The sequence below is a fragment of the Palaemon carinicauda genome, chromosome 1 (genome assembly GCF_036898095.1).
Source record: "Palaemon carinicauda isolate YSFRI2023 chromosome 1, ASM3689809v2, whole genome shotgun sequence".
Classification (NCBI taxonomy): domain Eukaryota; kingdom Metazoa; phylum Arthropoda; class Malacostraca; order Decapoda; family Palaemonidae; genus Palaemon; species Palaemon carinicauda.
In genome coordinates this window covers 301,632,976-301,653,065 of record NC_090725.1, presented here as the reverse complement: position 1 = coordinate 301,653,065, position 20,090 = coordinate 301,632,976, and the positions used below count along the sequence as shown (strand labels likewise).

Here is a 20,090-nt window from a genome sequence, read left to right as displayed (position 1 = left end):
GTCCGGGGAGTCGTACGCTTGATTCCACAGGGACTTGAGTCGCCATTGGAGGGATCTCATCCTAAGGCAACCATTGGGAACTAGACGGGCCAGCGATGAAAGGTGACCGAGGAGACGTAACCACAATTGGGCTGGAAGTTCTCATCTGAGAAAAGGTCTTGCGAACTTCCTCAGCCTTGCTATCCTTTCGTCTGATGGGAAGGCTTTGTGGACATTGGTGTCTATAATCATGCCTAGGTATACCAGTCTTTGAGTGGGAGGCAGTGAAGACTTCTCGAGATTTACCATGATCCCCGGATCTTGGCAAAGTCTCAGAAGTTCGTTTCGGTGTTGAAGAAGGGTTACAGCGAGTATGCTAGGAATACAGTAACCAGTCGTCCAGATAACAGAGGAGACAGATGCCAATCCTGTGTGACCAAGATGATACTAGGGTGAACACTCTGGTGAAGACTTGTGGTGCTGTGGAGAGACCGAAGCACAGCACCTTGAACTGGTACTTTCTGTTGTCTTGGCTGAATCTTAAGTACTTCCTTGAAGACGGATGGACTGGGATCTGGAAGAACGCGTCCTTCAAATCCAGAGTGCACATGAAGTCTTGCGGTCTCACTGCAAGTCTGACCGTGTCCGCCGTCTCCATGCTGAACGGAGTTTGTTTGACAAACTTGTTCAGAGCTGAGAGGTCGATGACTGGTCTCCAGCCTCCAGACGCCTTCTTTCTTACAAGAAAGAGTCGACTGAAGAAGCCTGGAGATCCGTCGAGGACCTCTTGGAGAGTGCCCTTCTTCAACAGGGTTTGGACTTCTGCCCGAAGGGCTTGCCCCCTTGCCGATCCCATGGCAAGGGAGTTCAATGACACTGGATTCGTCGTCAGGGGAGGTAGAGATGTTATGAACGGGACACGATATCCTAGACTGATCACGGAGATTGTCCAGGAATCGGCCCCGAGTTGCTTCCACCTGTTTGAGCAACTTTATAGGCATCCCCCCACTAGTGGACATGCAGGGGGACTGCCTATCCTAGCGTTTGCGGCCTCGGCTGCTCCTTCTAGGATTCTTGCCTCCCTTGGAGGACTTTTTGCCTTTCCTTTCTTTAATAGGAAAGGGCTTAGACACCAAGGTCTTCGCTGCTGTTGTCGTCTTAGTGGTCTTGACTGGACGGGACTGCTGTGGTGCTGGAGGCTTATAGGGCTTGGATCTTAAAGCCCTATGAAGAAGGGAGTCTTGATGAGACTTCCTCCACCTCTCAGCGGCATGTTCCACATCCTTAGGCTCCAACAAGATGGATCCCTCTAGAGAGGATTGTCTGAGCCTATTGATCTCGGTGCTAGGAACCTGATGGAATCTCTCAGCTACTACATCCCGACGCTTCAGAATGGTATTTGCCCACAAGTTAGAGACTTGGTGGGTCAGAAACTTGATCGTGCGAGTACCTGCGAGAAGGAAGGTATCCGTAGCTTTCCTCGTACGTTCTTTGGAGAAATCCTCAGAACGTATCAGGATACCTAAGGTCCCCAATCATATATCGAGCCACGAAGTGGCTTGCATAGCACACTTCGCAACTTTCTCCTGGTTGAGGATCTCGGCTGCCAAGAACGAGACCTGATGGTTGGAGTCTCTCTCAAGAGGGACTCCCCTGGTAAGCTCTTCCAGCGAGTGGTCAAGAGGGACTCCCCTGGTAAGCTCTTCCAGCGACTGGTGAAGAGGAAGAGCTAAAAAAGGCTTCTCAAGGATCTCGAGGTACTTCCTCTGCTGTACGCGAGGAGGTGGGAGGAGTTTGTTGGTGGCACTGGAATGGTTGGAAGAGGCCACCTCGGAGAGTTGTAGAGAGATCTTGTCCCTGGTACTCTCAACCCCTTGATACCAGGGCAGTGCTGCACTGGTCTTGGAAAGTTTCTGAGTATCAAAGACACGGTCCGAGACAGTGTCCTTGCCCTCTCGAGGAGGGATTTCTGGGTCGGAAAACCCGTTGAGCCCTCATTAGAATCAGAACCTGCCAAAACGCATGTTCTGACTCCTGCTGGTCTCTTCCTGTTGTAGGACTTGCAGCGAAAGCTCCTTTTGTCCCCAAAGGCTCTTCTTGGGGAGAGTCGTGGACGTTCCCCGAGTGGCTAGCTGGCTCCATCATAGTCCTAGTAGAGGAATTCGGCAATGTTTTGGAGTCCTTAGATTCCTTCCTGGGAAGGATGTAGGACTCCAACATTGACGAGGGTGGAATGTTCCTTTCAATCCCCGACTGAGAAGACACCTCGGTGTGAGGAGAGGTTTCCCCCATTGGTGCAATGGGGGGAAGTCTCTCCTCGCGTGATTCCCCTAGGGACGGGAAATTTTCGTCCAAAAGGGAAGGAGAGGCAGTCTGGGGGAAAGAAGGAACCTATCTCGAAGGTCTGCGTGGAGTCAGTTTTGCCCTTAGGGAAGTTACCGCGGCTGGAACTCCTCTTTTTCTCTTCAAAGGGGTAGAAGCAGCCATGGATCTGTGACTTTATTCAGAGAAGACAGGCTTGAAAGCCTGCATTACGGCTCTGACCAGTGCACCGAACCAGGGCTGTTGGCTGACAGATGCGCTGTCAGACGTACCCTTTAAGGACAGTTCAGTAATTGAAAGATCCCTGGGAGGAGTCCTCATCATTGGTGGGTTCGCCTGTCATGGCTTTGGGATCCTGGACTGCTCTAGATGTTTCCCTTCTCCCACAATGAGCGGTGGTATGCGCTTGCGGGGAGGGGAATGAGGCGATGGCAACCTTGCCGTACGTAGTTCAGCCGTCTCACGCGCGGGAGAGTAATGGGGCCCGGGCCCGGGGGAGGGTTCATGGGGCCCGGGCCCGGAGGAGGGTTCATGGGGCCCGGGCCCGGGGGAGGGTTCATGGGGCCCGGGGGCGGGGGTGGGTTCATGGGGCCCGGGCAGGGGGGAGGGTTCATGGGGCCCGGGCGGGGGGGTAGGGTTCATGGGGCCCGGGCGGAGGGGGAGGGTTCATGGGGCCCGGGCGGAGGGGGAGGGTTCATGGGGCCCGGGCGGGGGGGGGAGGGTTCATGGGCCCCGGCGGGGGGGGGAGGGTTCATGGGGCCCGGGCGGGGGGAGGGATCATGGGGCCCGGGGGGGGGGGGGGGGAGGAGGGAGGGATCATGGGGCCCGGGGGGGGGGGAGGAGGGAGGGATCATGGGGCCCGGGCGGGGGGAGGGAGGGATCATGGGGCCCGCGCGCGGGGGGGAGGGATCATGGGGCCCGCGTGCGGGGGGAGGGATCATGGGGCCCGCGCGCGGGGGGGGGGGGCGGGATCATGGGGCCCGCGCGCGGGGGGGGGGGGGCGGGATCATGGGGCCCGCGCGCGGGGGGGGAGGGATCATGGGGCCCGTGCGCGGGGGGGGGAGGGATCATGGGGCCCGCGCGCGGGGGGGGGAGGGATCATGGGGCCCGCGCGCGGGGGGGAGGGATCATGGGGCCCGCGCGCGGGGGGGAGGGATCATGGGGCCCGCGCGCGGGGGAGGGTTCATGGGGCCCGCGCGGGGGAGAGTTCATGGGGCCTGCGCGGGGGAGAGTTCATGGGGCCCGCGCGGGGGAGAATTCAAGGGAGCCGCACGGGGAAGAATTCAAGGGAGCCGCACGGGGGAGAATTCATGGGGCTCACGCCAGGGAGAACAATGGGGCTCGTGCGAGGGAGAATAATGGGGCTTGCGCGCACGAGACTGATGGTGCGTGAGCGCAAGTGCAGGAGAATGTTGGCGCGTGCGCGAGCGATCAATGCGTTGAGCGCACGGATGCACGGGCGAGAGTTCGCGCGTACTTGTACCAGCCGTAGGCCGCGTGCGCAGGAGAAAGATCCCTAGCACGCAAGCGCGCAGTTGAAACATGTGAAGCGTGTGGGCGCGCGATAGAAGGTTAGCGTGAATCCTTTGGAGAGGATAGGCGAGCCCGCGCGGATGTGAGCGGGAGAAGGCTGGCGCGACTGTGAGCTCTGGCACGATGGTACTAGTTGGCGTGTGGGAGAAGCCAGCTTTGTTGACTTTCCAGCAGCGCCAAGATCAATAGATCTTTGGTGCGCAGGAGAGTTAGCTGTTGGGCGAGTTTGCGCGCGGGCAGGAGACTGATGGCGTGTGGGAGAGCGCTGGCGCGCAGGAGAGCGCTGGTGCGCAGGTGAGAGTTAGCGTGCAGCGGGCGCGGCCGCGTAGGAAGTTAGTGACATATCCTCCCTCGGGGGGAGAGGTGGAGCTGCTTCGCTAGGGAAGCAACATCATCTCTCAAGCCCCGAGGTTGGTAAACAGTGAATCGGTCTACGCTACCACTCTACGGTCTCTCGAAAGAGACCGACCTAGTGGGACCTTCGGAGGAGGTTTGGGCAACGCGATAGAAGGTTAGCGTGAATCCTTTGGAGAGGATAGGCGAGCCCGCGCGGATGTGAGCGGGAGAAGGCTGGCGCGACTGTGAGCTCTGGCACGATGGTACTAGTTGGCGTGTGGGAGAAGCCAGCTTTGTTGACTTTCCAGCAGCGCCAAGATCAATAGATCTTTGGTGCGCAGGAGAGTTAGCTGTTGGGCGAGTTTGCGCGCGGGCAGGAGACTGATGGCGTGTGGGAGAGCGCTGGCGCGCAGGTGAGAGTTAGCGTGCAGCGGGCGCGGCCGCGTAGGAAGTTAATGACATATCCTCCCTCGGGGGGAGAGGTGGAGCTGCTTCGCTAGGGAAGCAACATCATCTCTCAAGCCCCGAGGTTGGTAAACAGTGAATCGGTCTACGCTACCACTCTACGGTCTCTCGAAAGAGACCGACCTAGTGGGACCTTCGGAGGAGGTTTGGGCAACGGAAAAAAAGTCCTTGGGTTTTTCTCCTTTCAAAGAAACCTTCGAAGGAGACATATCCCGTTTGGACTTGTTCTTCCGTCGTCGCGAAAACCTCTCCCATTGGGAAGTAGACCGCTCCCTACACTCACTACACCTGTTGTTGTTATCACACCGTTGGCCCCTACAAGAAGGACAAAGGGCGTGAGGATCAGTCTCGACCGCCGACATGAATGTTCCACAGGGGCGGTCGGGAAACCTAGGGCAGGTGCGCATAATTGCAGAGGCCAACTTCACAAACGGAACTAGAAAAACAAAAAGACAAAAGCATTAAAAAGCTGCCAAATGACGGCGAGGATGAGAGCGGACACGTCCGACTACCATCCAAGCCGAGAGCAAAGTGAGCTCAAGCACAGGTGTGTGAGAGGGGGGGGGGGCAAGCTACCCTCCCCTACCCCTGCTAACTAGCGGTGTGGGTAGTAAACCCACGTTAAAATTTAATGGCTTGTCATTTCAGCTACGCCGAAAGTAATACCCCTATTAAATAGCATGTTTTGTATTCCAGTTACGGAACAAATATAAATTTTGAAAATTTCCTCATATTTTAGTTAGACTACAATGGACAAGATCAAGCACAAACACAGGTCCTTATTTAGCAATATTCCATCTTTATTGTACAACATACTGACCGACATAAGGTCACATCGATTTTATTTGTTCAATATTTAAGGATGAGTGACACAAAAGGTCAGATCTGACATAAGTTCACCGTTCTTATAAGAGGGCTATTACTGCATACTTTACCTTGAATATCAGGTTAAAAACATAGAAATCACACTACCATCAAGTATGAAAAAAAAGGCATGAAAAATCCTCTAAAAAACCAAAACGTCATGAAATGAGATGCCAATGCTATGGTCGTCCATAAATTATAACCATTTCAAACATAGATGCCTTGGATAACAAAAGGCAGTAATAGTAGTAGCTATAGAGTCTTGGGAGGACTAGTCATATCAATCTACAACTAAAACTCTTTTACTTGGTCAACCAAGGCTGAGCTTTGAAAGCCTATAGCATAATGAAAGAATAAATATTGGGTAAAACTAATTCAAATAATATCTATTACACTTTAAGCCTCACAATCCTAACTATGGTCAGTGTTTCTCTTTAAACAAAAGGTGGTGCTTAAATATTCTACATTAAAACCAATTACACTACCAAAGAAAAACATTATGGCAAATGTAAAGCTGAAGAGCCAACACAATACTTTCTAGCAGGCCAAATATTAAAATATACCAAAGACATCCTACCTTTTTTGAGTTACTGAACGCTTTCAGCCTCATCTTCTGCTCGTCAAATTGTCTCTGTTTCATTATCTGATCATACAGCTTCTTTTGCTCTTCTGCAGCTTTCATCTGGGCCTCAATCCACTGTTGCTGTTGATAATGTTGCTGGGGATAAAGCTGTTGAGGTTGTTGATACTGATGAAACCCTTGTTGTTGCGGCTGTGGCATAGGCTGAACACCAACAGCTGCTGCATTTGCCATTCCCATCTGCCATAATACATTTTAAATGGCATTGATGATAATTGCATTCCCTAATATTTTAAACAATTCAATCAAGCATTTATGTATCAGACAAATTACCCTTAAAACTGACTTCTAGATTAAAAAAAAAAAAAAAAAAGAAAAAAAAAAAAAAAAAAAGGTGTCACTATTGAAAAATTCCTAAATACTGCAAGTAAGAAGCCTCCCCCAAAACATTTTTACCCATCAAAAATACATTCCTGTATATAAACTTGAACTGTACTCAAAACTATGAATATCCAAACTTTCAGTAAATAAACTACACCATAAATGTGATACAAGAATTTTCTTTTTTGTACAAAAATAATCTTACCTGTGCAGCAATGTACTGCTGTTGTTGCCATGCAGCCAAAGGCTGGGCTTGAGGGGGCATTTGCTGTCCTGCAGCCATCATTCGACTACCAGTTGGTTGCTGTGCAACTACACCAAAGCCCAGAGGAGGCATTGCCATGCCCGGTGCCCATGCTCCTCCACTAGGATTATTATACATTAGTTCCCTAAAATGAAACATTAACAGTTTTATAAAGGAGTGGTAATATAGAGAAAAGAATGTAGTGCAGTCAGACCTTACCATTCAAGGGTTTCATACTTGCAAGCTTTGTTATTTCCTAGGATGGGCTTTAATCCTACATCACAGTATTTATAGGTATTTCTTTACAATTACATGACACCAAATACACAACAAGCCTTTGATAGCAAAGACAAAAACCCATTAAGGTATTATGCAAGTCCATGAAAGTTCACGTATATGACAGTATCAGTTTCAAGTTATTCGCCCGTGAATATATATAAATTTAAAATACATAAAAGCATATAGCCATACAAGACCAAATACAGTACAGCACAACAAACTGTCACACAATCTAGGAAAGAGTAAGTTGAGACTGGTACTGTATTGTTATATGAAGGATTTTCAAGCCCATATAAAAATGACTATGTTCTACTTGGATTTAATTTATGAATTTGGGCCACCACTGGAGACTGGGAGGCCATTCAGCACTCATGCTCATCAGGGTAAAACCCTGCATTTTCAGAAAATCTGAGAGTTTATAACATGATAGAAGAAAGGAAGTGGGAATAGGGTTATAGTAGATGGCTAAAAGGTGAGTGCTACTAGGGGATAATAGGATGATGCAAAGACCTTTCAGTTATACCTACAGTACAATGCTTGAGGTGCACCGACAGCACTACCTTGCCCACGGGATGTTATATTTGCTGCTAAATATCTAAGAATGCTTTCCTGAGTTTGGGGTTGTTGAATACTATTACTTTTCCTTTTCTTTCAAGTCCATGATACACAAGTTTTTTTTTCTAGTTACATAAGGAAATAAGGGTCTGGGAGTTTCAAAAAGGTAAAGAAATAATTAATGGTTTTCAGCATTTCCTGATGTATGTTACAATATATACCTAAACCCTGCGAATATAAAGATCTGACTGCACATTACAGTATTCACATTCAATTCTAAATTCTATATTTTAAAATTTGCTGAGCCTCCTCCACAACCTGCAATTAAGATTACATTACAGTTTTCATAGAAACAAATAATCAGAAAATTACTGTGATGAAAAATATCACAAATCTTTAAAGAACAGTAATTTACATATTTCCTAATTTTACAAACCTGAGTCTTCTAATAGCAGCAGGCTCTCAGCAAAGCTGGACATTGCTGTTAAAACCCGACAGACCTCCGAGCTCTCACTTTTGACCTTAAACCTAAGACCTGTGGGGTGGCTGAAGCAGGGAAGTATAACAATGTATAGTTAAGAAAAATACAAATTACCTTAAAGATTTGCAACTTGTTTCTACATGGATACTACAAACCCTCACCTATCAATAGGAGACTTATCCTTTGCAAGGAAAGTCCCTGTTACCAAAGTAGCTGGTTTGCTATTCCGGGAAATGTCTAAGCACTTTGGTCCCTTGCTAGAGCAAAAGTGATGACTCCAGTCAAACTCCTAATGACCTTGTCATGAAGATACAGCAGGTTATAAGGCTAGGTCACTACCAGGAACTTGTAGATGATCAAGGAAAACCTATATCCCTGTGGATCATATGTTCTCAGAATTTATGGTCATTATGAAAACTGGGTCGCATAAATTTGGCTAACCCCCAACTCGTTTGGGGGAATGGGGGAGAGACTTCTGAACAAAACTTACTTATAGGAAAAATTGCTCAATCATGTAGCTCTCCTACAAGCAGTATTCAATCCAGCTAATGACAGAGCAGCTGAAGCACCCAAAAAATGGAAAGATAGAGTGTACATAACCTGGCATCCAGATCATCGTCAAGGCATTCAGAGCAATCCTGATCTAATCATCTCTCTTGCACTGCCAGGAGGAGATCAGGAAAGAGGACTGTGCCTTTTCTCCATATCTAGGATACGTGAGCTTGTAAGCTCAGTCTCATACAAGACTGAATGCTGGTAACAGGCGTGCGAATACCTGTATCACGTACACCTCAGAGCTGGATATAATCCTGGTACACATTGCCCGCACGTACTCAGAGAAAGATAATTGGAAACGCGCAGGTAAGGTGATCAAACATCTTCATTCAATGTTATCTTCTTCAAGTGAAGTAACAGAACTAGGTCGAGGACACTGCTTTTGGTGCAAAACCGAACACACATGCAAACGTGGTGTGTGCAAATACAGTATTTGTTCCAGACGAGAAAACTCTCGATAAGCACCGCTATCTGGGATATCAAGTGGAGTTCAGGCCAATCAAGCCTCTACTGCAGCAAGATAGCATAGTTGCAGTGACACGATACCACCTTGCTTGTTAATATAAGCCACCACGGTGGTATTGTCGCTCATTAACACCCAGTGAGCTGTTAGAAGAGGGCAAAAATGCTGGAGAGCTAGGAAGGCTGCTCTCTGTTCCAGAGCATTTATATGGTCTCGTCGCTCCTGCACGGACCAGAGCACCGACACCATATGTTGACAGAAGTGAGCTCCCCAACCTTCCTTGGATGAGTGTGAATAACAGCAATTCAGAAGAGAGGGCTCTGGGGTGTTCAAAAGACACGCGTCTGGGGCGTTCAGAAGACACGCGTCTGGGGCGTTCAGAAGAGACGAGACTGGGGCGTTCAGAAGAGACGAGTCTAGGGCGTTCAGAAGAGACGCGTCTGGGGCGTTCATAAGAGACACACCTAGGGCGTTCAGAAGACGCACCTAGGGCGTTCAGAAGAGACGAGACTGGGGCGTTCAGAAGAGACGAGTCTGGGGTGTTCAAAAGAGACGCGTCTGGGGCGTTCAAAAGAGACGCGTCTGGGGCGATCAAAAGAGACGCGTCTGGGGCGTTCATAAGAGACACACCTAGGGCGTTCAGAAGACGCACCTAGGGCGTTCAGAAGAGACGCACCTGGGGCGTTCAGAAGAGACGCACCTGCGGCATTCAGAAGAGATGCACCAGGGGAGATCAAAAGAGACGCACCTGGAGTGTTCAGAAGGGACACACCTGGGGCGTTCAGAAGTGACGCACCTGGGGGGTTCAGAAGTGACGCGTCCATAAGGAGAATGTCTACAACATTAATGGGATACGTGTCTAGCATTTTTAGGAGAAGCACGTCCATATAAGGTGTGCAAAAGTAAACACATCTTGACGAGGCCCGTTGAATTGAAGCACATCTAAGAGAGATACTAGAAGGTAAAGTGTGAAGTACCTTTTGAAGAAAGTGAGGGTTCCACAGATGAATGTTCCTCCAAAATGTGTCAATTTAGTTGAGGCACGTTTAAAGGTAGAATATCTCGCGCTTTCTCGAGTGATGCTAAATGACCCAAAAGTTGCAGCTACTGATAACTGTGACTACTGTAGGAAAGGCTTCTTGAATTGGGCTATCCTGTCCTTGGATGCATATACCCTTCTTGTTACAGTATTTGTGTCCATGCCAAAATACTGTATATCATTCATTGCCTTGGAGAAAGCTTGAACTTCTCTAAATTCACCCAAACGCAACAAAATGAGAAAAGTCTGTCCCAATGATGTGAAGTTAGGAACAAGTCTGCTAGTATCAGCCAGTATTCTATATATCAAATCAAAATAATTCTACTGGCATGAGTCCATATTGACACCAACGTTAGCACTTGAGTGAATACCTGGAAGCCGTGGACAGCCCAAAACAAACAAATTTGAACTGAAAGACCTTGCACTCGCAGACAAAGCGTACATACTATCTTAAAGAATAATTCAAGGGGATGTGCATGAATGCATCCCTGATATGGAGTGAAATCATAAAATTGTTCTTCCTCACTGCATGTCTGATCATGCTGGAAGTTTCCATACTGAAGTGCATCTGGTGGAAGAAATTCAGGGCCAAGAGACCTAGTACAGGTCTCCAACTCCAAGGCTTTCTCAACCAGAAACATAGCAAGGTCTTTATTTGTTCCTCAGAGGTAGAAGGACCTTGTTCTCCGGGCTGGATTGAGAGGAAAGGGTGATTAAAGAACATCCACCATCCACTGCTTTACACTGTGAAATTGCCACCTTATTGACTTTTCCTAAAACAAATTTTGATTTAAATACGGTGGTAAATCACTATCAGCAGCATTCATTTTAAGTAAGGAAAAGGGTAATATGCCATGTACTGTAGGTGGTTTATAGAAAGTTCCAAAGGGATACAGTCCCACCACCCCAAATTAAGTAATTAAGGACTCAGAACCCTAGGTTAGGTTGCATCCATGTTCCCATGTTAGTCCAAACCAAAAAAACCAAAGTTTTCTTCAATTAATGTATGATACTTTGATATCTAGCAAAATTGAAATTCACTATAACAAATGGAACATTGCTGGCTATATTGGTATTTTTCTCTGTATGACCAATAGGGGCTAGAGCATGACTACATATCGATCGCTTTAAATGTGAACATTATTTCATTGTCTAAGTTCATTGTTTACGTTTGGGAGAATGATTGTGGATTACTCGGCATGAGTTGTTTGCACTCGTTTTTGCCAGCCGATTTGTTTTTGTATGACAATCATTAGCTTGTTTTACAAGCCAATTTAGTACCTTACAAATATTAATGTGAAAGTTCCTGAATGTTGTTACACAAGAGCCATATTTCCCTCTCCACTTAAATTCCAGCATGACTATGTCACAAGAAAACATCTCCAAGAAGGAACTTCAATCTTTTCTTAAATTAAAGTGTAATTTCATTTATTTCAGTAAATAATATCTTAGTTTAGTTGTGAGCATAGCAAGCCATGGAGGAGCCAAGACCATTTGTAGGTAATGGTGATACTTCACGAGTGACCCACATGGTTGTCATGTCCAGCACATAAATATACAGTTTGTGAGAAATGAGGAGCAATGAGATAGAGAACGGTGAGAAAAGGCCCCATATGAGGGACGAGATATTGGAGGCTTTGTATAATGATGGATAAGAACAAATGCTTAGAACATCATTTAACCTACCCTTCTCCACCTAACCTAACCTACAAGCTATGTCCTTACTTATATAATAGGGGCTAACGGCAACTGTGATCCCCCTTTGCCGTATTCTTAGCGATATGGTAGAAAATAGGTGTTATGGGGCAAGGCTATTATCATACATACACCTAGTAATTTCAATTCAGAATAGAGCTAATTCTATTCTTTAAATGGTATATTCTTGAAATTTACCAGCTGACCTTTGCTAGAGCATATTGCCGATACGAAAGCCTAAAAAGGAATGGTCAGGGTACCGTACGGCCTGGCGGAGTTGGTGTACTTATATTCGTCTAAATATATTTCCTTTCCAAAGGTAATTGCTGGATAAACATTAAAAATGGGCTTTGACATAAAATTTTCATCATACAGACCGATAAAGCAGTAAAAAAAGCTCAAAAATGCTTACTTTCGGAGTGGAACTTTCCCTAAGCAGCTAAGGTGACAGGTTGTCCTAGTCTGATCTGATTGCGATTTGTTTTGCTATGACGTCATGATAAGACTTCTTCCTCTTCTTGTTGTTTTAGATGTCAGGGCGATTAGTTAACAAGGCAGTTTACGCTGACTACGTAGTCAAACGGTTGAATAATCTATGGACTTTCTCAAAATTAAGAATTTAAATTCTATTTTCTAGCTTCGGTATAAATGCAAAACAAATGTCATCTTAAAAGCAATGTTTGTCTACTCATTTTCAATCATTATTCAAGTATTTAATACATTTGAGGTGACATTCATATTATCACCTACGCCTATTGACGAAAGGGTCATCGGTTACATTTGATATATATATATATATATATATATATATATATATATATATATATATATATATATATATATATATATATATATACATATATATATATATATATATATATATATATATATATATATACATATATATATACATATATATATATATATATATATATATATATATATATATATATATATATATATATATATATATATATATATATATAGCCTATATATATATATATATATACATATATATATATATATATATATATATATATATATATATATATATATATATGTATATATACATATATATATATATATATATATATATATATATATATATATATATGTATGTATATATATATATATATATATATATATATATATATATATATATATATATATATATATATATATATACATATATATATATATATATATATATATATATATATATATATATATATATATATATATATATATATAATTCGTCTAAATTATACTCCACAGTTTGCTTAGTAGTATCAATGTTTTGAATTTTCTAAGTAGTCGACCATGACCGCAGAATACATCAAATTATGTTAACTATTGCCGAAATTATACCGGTGCTGTTCCACAATTTTAAGCTTATTTCCGGATAGTCCCTAAAGCTACGTTTCAGGTCTTTTTCTGATTGATTGATTGATTGATTTTAAGTTTGCAGGCATCCTGAGATAGGTCTTTTCTGATTACTATGACAATTGTCAAGCAATCGACCCTTAAGAATAATAATTTTGTAACATCATTACAACTGTTCTATGTCATATTATAAATACTGAGTATGGATATCAGAAGAGCTATGAATGTAGCTTTTATTTAATATGCTTTGATGAATGCTATATTCTTTTTTTTTCCTGAATACAAATGATTCTTAGCTAGTGGCTACATACCAAATTTGATTTAAAGTTCCCTGTAAGCATCATAAAGAGCCACTAGAAAATATATATCGCAATTTTTGCGAAATCAAACGACAAAATTATTTTTTTATCAAGACTAGCCTATATAGAATCAAGAAATAATAATGTAGAGGAACTGAATTTAACTTGTATAAGAATGTTTGTCCAAAACTATATAACGGAGAATATGAATTTTATTAGTGAGGCAGATTTGCAGACTCGCAGGGGTGCCCTTTTAGCTCGAAAAGGTTTCCTGGTAGGTGATTGGTCGGAAGTATTGGGACAAAAAATACTTCCGACCAATCAGCTATTAGGAAACTTTTTCCGAGCTAAACGGGCACCCTTGCAAGTGGATGCAAATCTGCCTCACTAAAAAGAATTAACTATAGTTACCAGGGAAAATGACCGGAGAGAGAGAGAGAGAGAGAGAGAGAGAGAGAGAGAGAGAGAGAGAGAGAGAGAGAGAGGGGGGGGGGGGCTACTGATAATAAAACTAAGTCATTTGATCTTCCTGTTACTTTTAATGTTTATGAAAGTGTCCCGAAAAAAAAATGGTAGATTGTTGAAATTCATTTTACTTCCAACCTTATAATTTATCTATTTACCGAGACAATGTACTTGTTAATTTCGGGTAAACCACCAGTACCAACCTCGCGTTGCAAGATGAAATATACTTGTCACGCGAAGTTTTATTAGATTTGTTCCAAAAATGTTCTCTTGGAGTAACGATGGGGGTTTGTGTTCACTTATTCATTGTTTACGTCGGCCGGGTTACTGAATGTGTGATTGCTTGTCATTTTACAGTACTACAGTACTGATCGGTAGTGCTTACCTTTCATATGTATATATTGCGCACGCACGAACTCGTGACCCTATTTGATAGTTACTACTTTGAAGTTACTGTTTATTGTATTAGTTTATTTCAGTCTATTGATTATTTATAATTAACACTACTATAGTCAATTTCTTTTTAGCGAGGCAGATTTGCACCGACTCGCAGTGGTGCCCTTTTAGGTCGGAAAAGTTTCCTGATCGCTGATTGGTTAGAATTATCTTGTCAAACTAATCAGCGATCAGGAAACTTTTCCGACCTAAAAGGACACCGCTGCGAGTCTGCAAATCTGCCTCGCTTAAAAAATGACTATAGTTGTTTTACTGAGTAGTATTATCAAAGTCATTTCTCTAATTCATCAAGACAGAATTGGTGAAGCTTAAGCGCCAGCTGCCGAACGGTTATTGTATACAGTTGGACATATATGCTAATTTTCTTATGTTTATCTTCGCTCTGAAGTTCAACTTTTTTATTAGCAACTTGACACAAAAAACCACCGTACCTATTTTGATGGGAATGTTACATCCATATGTGTGGGGTGACAAGAAGAGATAAGATACGGAATGACGTAATTAGGGTACCACAGGAGTTAGAAAACTATCAGATAAGATACAAGTAGACCGAGGTGGTATGGTCATGTCATGAGAAGAGGTGAACAGTATATTGGGAGGAGAGTGATGGAAATGGGAGTACAGGGAACGAGAAGGAGAGGGAGACCAAAGCGAAGGTGGGTGGACTGTATCAAGGATAACCTTCGATCAAAGGGATTAACCGGTAATGAAGTGTGGGACAGAGGTAGATGGAGAACGCTGGCCAGAAACATAGACCCCACATAAAGGTGGGAAAAGATGCAGACAAAGAAGAAGTTGGGTGTGACCCAAGAATTGATATCAAATTTTGGATAAAGTGTATCAAAGTACAAGTGCGTATCAGTACTTTGGTAATACTAGACACGCTTTCTTTCACACACTATTATTATTATGGTTTGCTAAAGCAAAATGCTATATGCCCGTGGGCTCCATCAGGGAAAATAGCCCAGTATGAATAGGAATTAAGGAAACTACTAGAAAAATAATTAACAATTAAAATGAAATATTCTAAAAACATATATTTCACATACAAACTAAAAATAATAATAAAAACAAGAGGAAGAGAAAGAAGATAGAATAGTGTGTCCAAGTGTACCCTCAAGCAAGAGAACTCTAACCCAAGACAGTGAAAGAAATAAGTTCTTGCTCACTCTACCAGTTCCACATGTTACATGTTAGAGAAGTGTCTCCTCTCTTCTTCTTCTTCTTCTTTATCTGCATCTTTTCCCACCTTTATGTGGGATCGATGTTTCTGGCCAGCGTTCTCCATCTACCTCTGTCCCACACTTCATCACCGGTTAATCCCTTTGATCGAAGGTCATCCTTAATACAGTCCATCCACCTTCGCTTTGGTCTCCCTCTCCTTCTCGTTCCCTGTACCTCCATTTCCATCATTCTCCTCCCAATATACTGTAGTGCCATAGCCTCTGTACCATGGTCTTCCACTGTCTTGGGATAGAGTTCTCTTGCTTGAGGGTACACTCGGGCACACTGTTCTATCGTATACCTTATTTCTTTTCCTCTTATTTTGTTAAATTTTTTATAGTTTATATAAAGTGATATTTATTTTAATATTGTTGCTCTTCTTAAAATATTTAATTTTTCCTCGTTTCCTTTCCTCACTGAGCTATTTTCCTTGTTGGAGCCCCTGGGCTTATAGCATCCTGCTTTTCCAACTAGGGTTGTAGTTTAGCAAGTAGTAATAATAATAATAATAATAATAATAATAATAATAATAATAATAATAATAATAATAATAATAATAATAATTCCTCCAGGGCACAAGCTTCAGCAATAAATCAACCTTCTCTCCTTGTGTATTCATTGACGAAGTTATAAAGAAAATAAATGTTATCAATATTCCCTACGGTTATGGCCACCGACTTTTATTGGGCTCTTAATGAGTTGATTCCCTTATAACTGTACATAAAGGGTAAATAAAATAAAAACATATGTGCCCATTGATGGAAAAGACTAAACTTGAGGGTCGACTTCCTTGGTTCTATAAGGGAGACTTTAAAGAGAAAGGGGGAAAAAAACATAAAGAAGTGGAGTTAGTTCAAAACTGAAAATTTCAACATAATTACCTATTAAGGAGTAAAAAAAACTGAATGGTATAAGAAAAAAATCTAGGAAACAGCAACAGACATAAAAAGTTATATATTCCTAAATGATGTAATGGGAAATGTAAGTGGAAAAAATGCTACTGGCTGATAAATGGCAGGACAGGATTAGAAATGGAGACTATAAGAGAAATTACTTGAGTGCCATATGTGGATGGGATAATGATGAGGGGTAGATGGAGATGGTTTGGGCAAGCTCTTAGCACCTCCCAAGAGAGATTAGTTCACCAAACGTTCAGCTGGGCTCCACAAGGCACTAGGAAGAGTTGGAAGACCCAAGCCTACATGGCTGAGGACTATGAAGAGCGAAGTAGGAGATGAATGAAGAAGTATTAAATTAAAAGCTCAAGATAGAGACGACTGGCGAAATTTAACCGAGGCTCTTTGCGTCAATGGGGTGTTGGAGATGATGGTGATGAATAAATTCATAGAATTCTTTAAAAACGAAATAGCAAATATAATTAGGTCTTTTACAGATATTCCATATCAGATTGGTGCTGTACCAGATACACAGAGAAGATTAGCGAGATTTGATAATATTACATAGGGGTGGAGTCATCGGGATTATTAAGAAGGGAAAGAAAACAATTTGTGCTATTGATTCGATGTAAATATCCGAAGTAATTGAAATAGAAAACGTTTCTAGATTTGGCCACAAATTATAATGATAGTAAATACTATAGTCCATTTCTTTTAGCGATGCATATTTGCAACCAACTCGCGGCGGTGCCCTTTTAGCTCGGAAAAGTTTCCTGATCGCTGATTGGCTAGAATTATCTTGTCCAACCAATCAGCGATCCGGAAACTTTTCCGAGCTAAGAGGGCACCGCTGCGAGTCGGTGCAAATATGCATCGCTAAAAGAAATGGACTATAGTATTGATAAGTGTAATCTTCCTAAATACGAAAAAGTAGCTATAGTTACACCGGTTCTGGAAAGTACTCTAGAATCTAGATTATCAGGACTCAAGTTCATACAGACCTATTTCGAATCTATCCTTTATTTCATAAGTGCTAGGAATATGTAATTCTTTAACAACTATAGTCCATTTCTTTTAGCTATGCATATTTGCACCGACTCGCAGCGGTGCCCTTTTAGCTCGGAAAAGTTTCCGGATCGCTGATTGGTTTGGACAAGATAATTCTAACCAATCAGCGATCAGGAAGCTTTCTGAGACTTCTGAGCTAAAAGCGGCACCGCTGCGGTGTGGGAGGTCGGTGCAAATATGCATCGCTAAAAGAAATGGACTATAGTTAGTCATTTGATAAGAATCGAAACTCTGAGTCAACATACAGACAATTGTATTCTGCGGAGACATCTATAATACTCTGTTGTATATGATGGTTGATAGTTGATAGTAGGTTGGGCTGGGCACCAGCCACTCGTTGAGAGTACTACCGCTAGAGAGTTATGGGGTCTTTTGACTGGCCAGATGGTACTACATTGGATCCTTCTCTCTGGTACGGTTCATTTTCCCTTTGTCTACAGATATACACACTGAATAGTCTGGCCTATTAGCTTCTAGCTTGTGATAATTTTGAGTAAGTTTCGAAGTTTCGTTTCTTCATAAGATATTCTCTTTTTTCAACATTTTGTATATAAAATATGAGGTTGAAAGTTTTTATTTTGTAACATTCAACTCTTATAATTGATGTTTCTAATTTTTATTCGCATGAAGCAATTGTCTTTAAGGATTTCCTTTTTTTTTTTTTTTTTTTTTTATAAAGTAATCTGAAGAATCAGATTTAAGTGTTTCCGTAAAAGCGGAAAACAATTACGGAAGCTACTCGAGGTAAAAGAAATTGGGAGAATTTATTTACAGTCAAACAGATGAAAATCAATGTGGAAAATTCGTTTTGGAACGGAGGAATCCGAAAGATGCTTGAGGTAAAAGAATTTATTTACGGCTCAACAACGGGTCACGATCCCCAGCCAAATACACCAGGGTTACGAATTTACAAAATACGAGTTTTTAATTGATTCCTAATAAAGCACAAATACAAATATTAAAACGAATATCCCTCTGACGCCATTGAATTAAAGCAACCGGTACAACGCGTAAAATTACGACCAAATATTTTAGAAAAATATGGTAATGGAATTGAATTTCACTAACTGTGCTTTCGTATCGTTGAAAAACTCATTTAAAGGTTTAAAGATCGCTCATGAATAGCAGAGCCAAGGGACAGTGACATTGCCCTATCAAGTAGGCCAATGCCCTAGAGACTGACCATCCTTAGCTCACAAGGATAGTGAGGTTGCAGACACTAAAGGAACGTTGACCAGTCAGGGACATTACCACATCGGCCACCACAACCTTAATATTTTGAAACCTAGATGTATATTTATCAATCTGTTCATACTTACATACTGTATATGTCAGAAATCCAGAATATCTCTATATTTTACCATTTTCACTTTAAATTGCAAGAAAAGCACTAAAATCATTCTACCTAATAAATTGTGCATACTAACAGCCATCAAAGTAAGAACTTATAGAAATCGTGTCCCACCTTTATTGCATTTCTTATCTTTTGGGCAGAATTTCTACCTCTGATATCTGTTCAAACATTGAAATCGTAAGTTATGGTATATTTGTAAATTTTATGTACGTACATAAAGTAGCTATGGGAGGATAACCCAGAATACTTTTTTTTTTTTCATATCACGAGGCACTTTCGTTGCCTTGTCCAATTCGCTAATAACAAATCAATACTGTATTTCACTGAGAACGTATTCACCTAATGGATATTCTCTCTCTCTCTCTCTCCTCTCTCTCTCTCCTCTCTCTCTCTCTCTCTCTCTCTCTCTCTCTCTCTCTCTTTATGATTATACATACATTTGTGCACAAACACCACACATACATTACTGTATATATATATATATATATATATATATATATATATATATATATATATATATATATATATATATATATATATACATATATATATATATATGAGAGAGAGAGAGAGAGAGAGGAGGAGGGAGAGAGGAGAGAGGAGAGAGAGAGAGAGAGGAGAGAGATAGAGAGAGAGATGAGAGAGAGAGAGAGGAGAGAGAGAGAGAGAGAGAATAAGCAGCCAAATAGCACGAAATATGTTTGCAACATAATAAATAAGTAAATGATCGTTGCAAACTACATTTGACACTCTTGCTGATAGAAGTTGTAGTGATGTATATTTGTAAAGTTCTCGAAGGATATTAGCATTTGAGTATAGCCTTTGTTGTGATTATAAAGTAAATACAAATAACAACTAGAAAAGCACCTATTATTATTATAAGCATCTTGCTTGAGGGTACACTCGGGCACACTGTTCTATCTCATCTCATTTCCTCTTTTGTTTTGTTAAAGTTTTTATAGTTTATATAGGAAAATATTTATTTAAATGTTTTTGCTGTTCTTAGAATATTTTATTTTTCCTTGTTTTCCTTTCCTCACTGGGCTATTGTCCCTGTTGGAGCCCCTGGGCTTATTGCATCCTGCTTTTCCAACTAGGGGTTGTAGCTTAGCATTTAATAATAATAATAATAATAAATGCATTTGTTTTTAGTCCACTGCAAGACTGAAGGATA

The 20,090-nt window shown here is 42.3% G+C and overlaps 1 protein-coding gene across 2 annotated transcripts in view; it reads right to left on the bottom strand.

Moving 5' to 3' along the window:
- LOC137658331 (synergin gamma-like) overlaps nucleotides 1-12,299 on the bottom strand; it is a 108,411-nt gene extending 96,112 nt beyond the window's left edge. For both annotated transcript variants that reach the window (XM_068393013.1, XM_068393005.1), the window contains exons 1-3: nucleotides 12,184-12,299; nucleotides 6,666-6,849; nucleotides 6,077-6,319 (exon numbers count right to left, since the gene is read on the bottom strand). In XM_068393013.1, coding sequence (XP_068249114.1) covers nucleotides 6,077-6,319; nucleotides 6,666-6,842 — 420 coding nt within the window. In that variant the 5' untranslated portion in view covers nucleotides 6,843-6,849; nucleotides 12,184-12,299. The remainder of the gene's footprint in view (nucleotides 1-6,076; nucleotides 6,320-6,665; nucleotides 6,850-12,183) is intronic.
- Nucleotides 12,300-20,090: the final 7,791 nt, after the last annotated feature.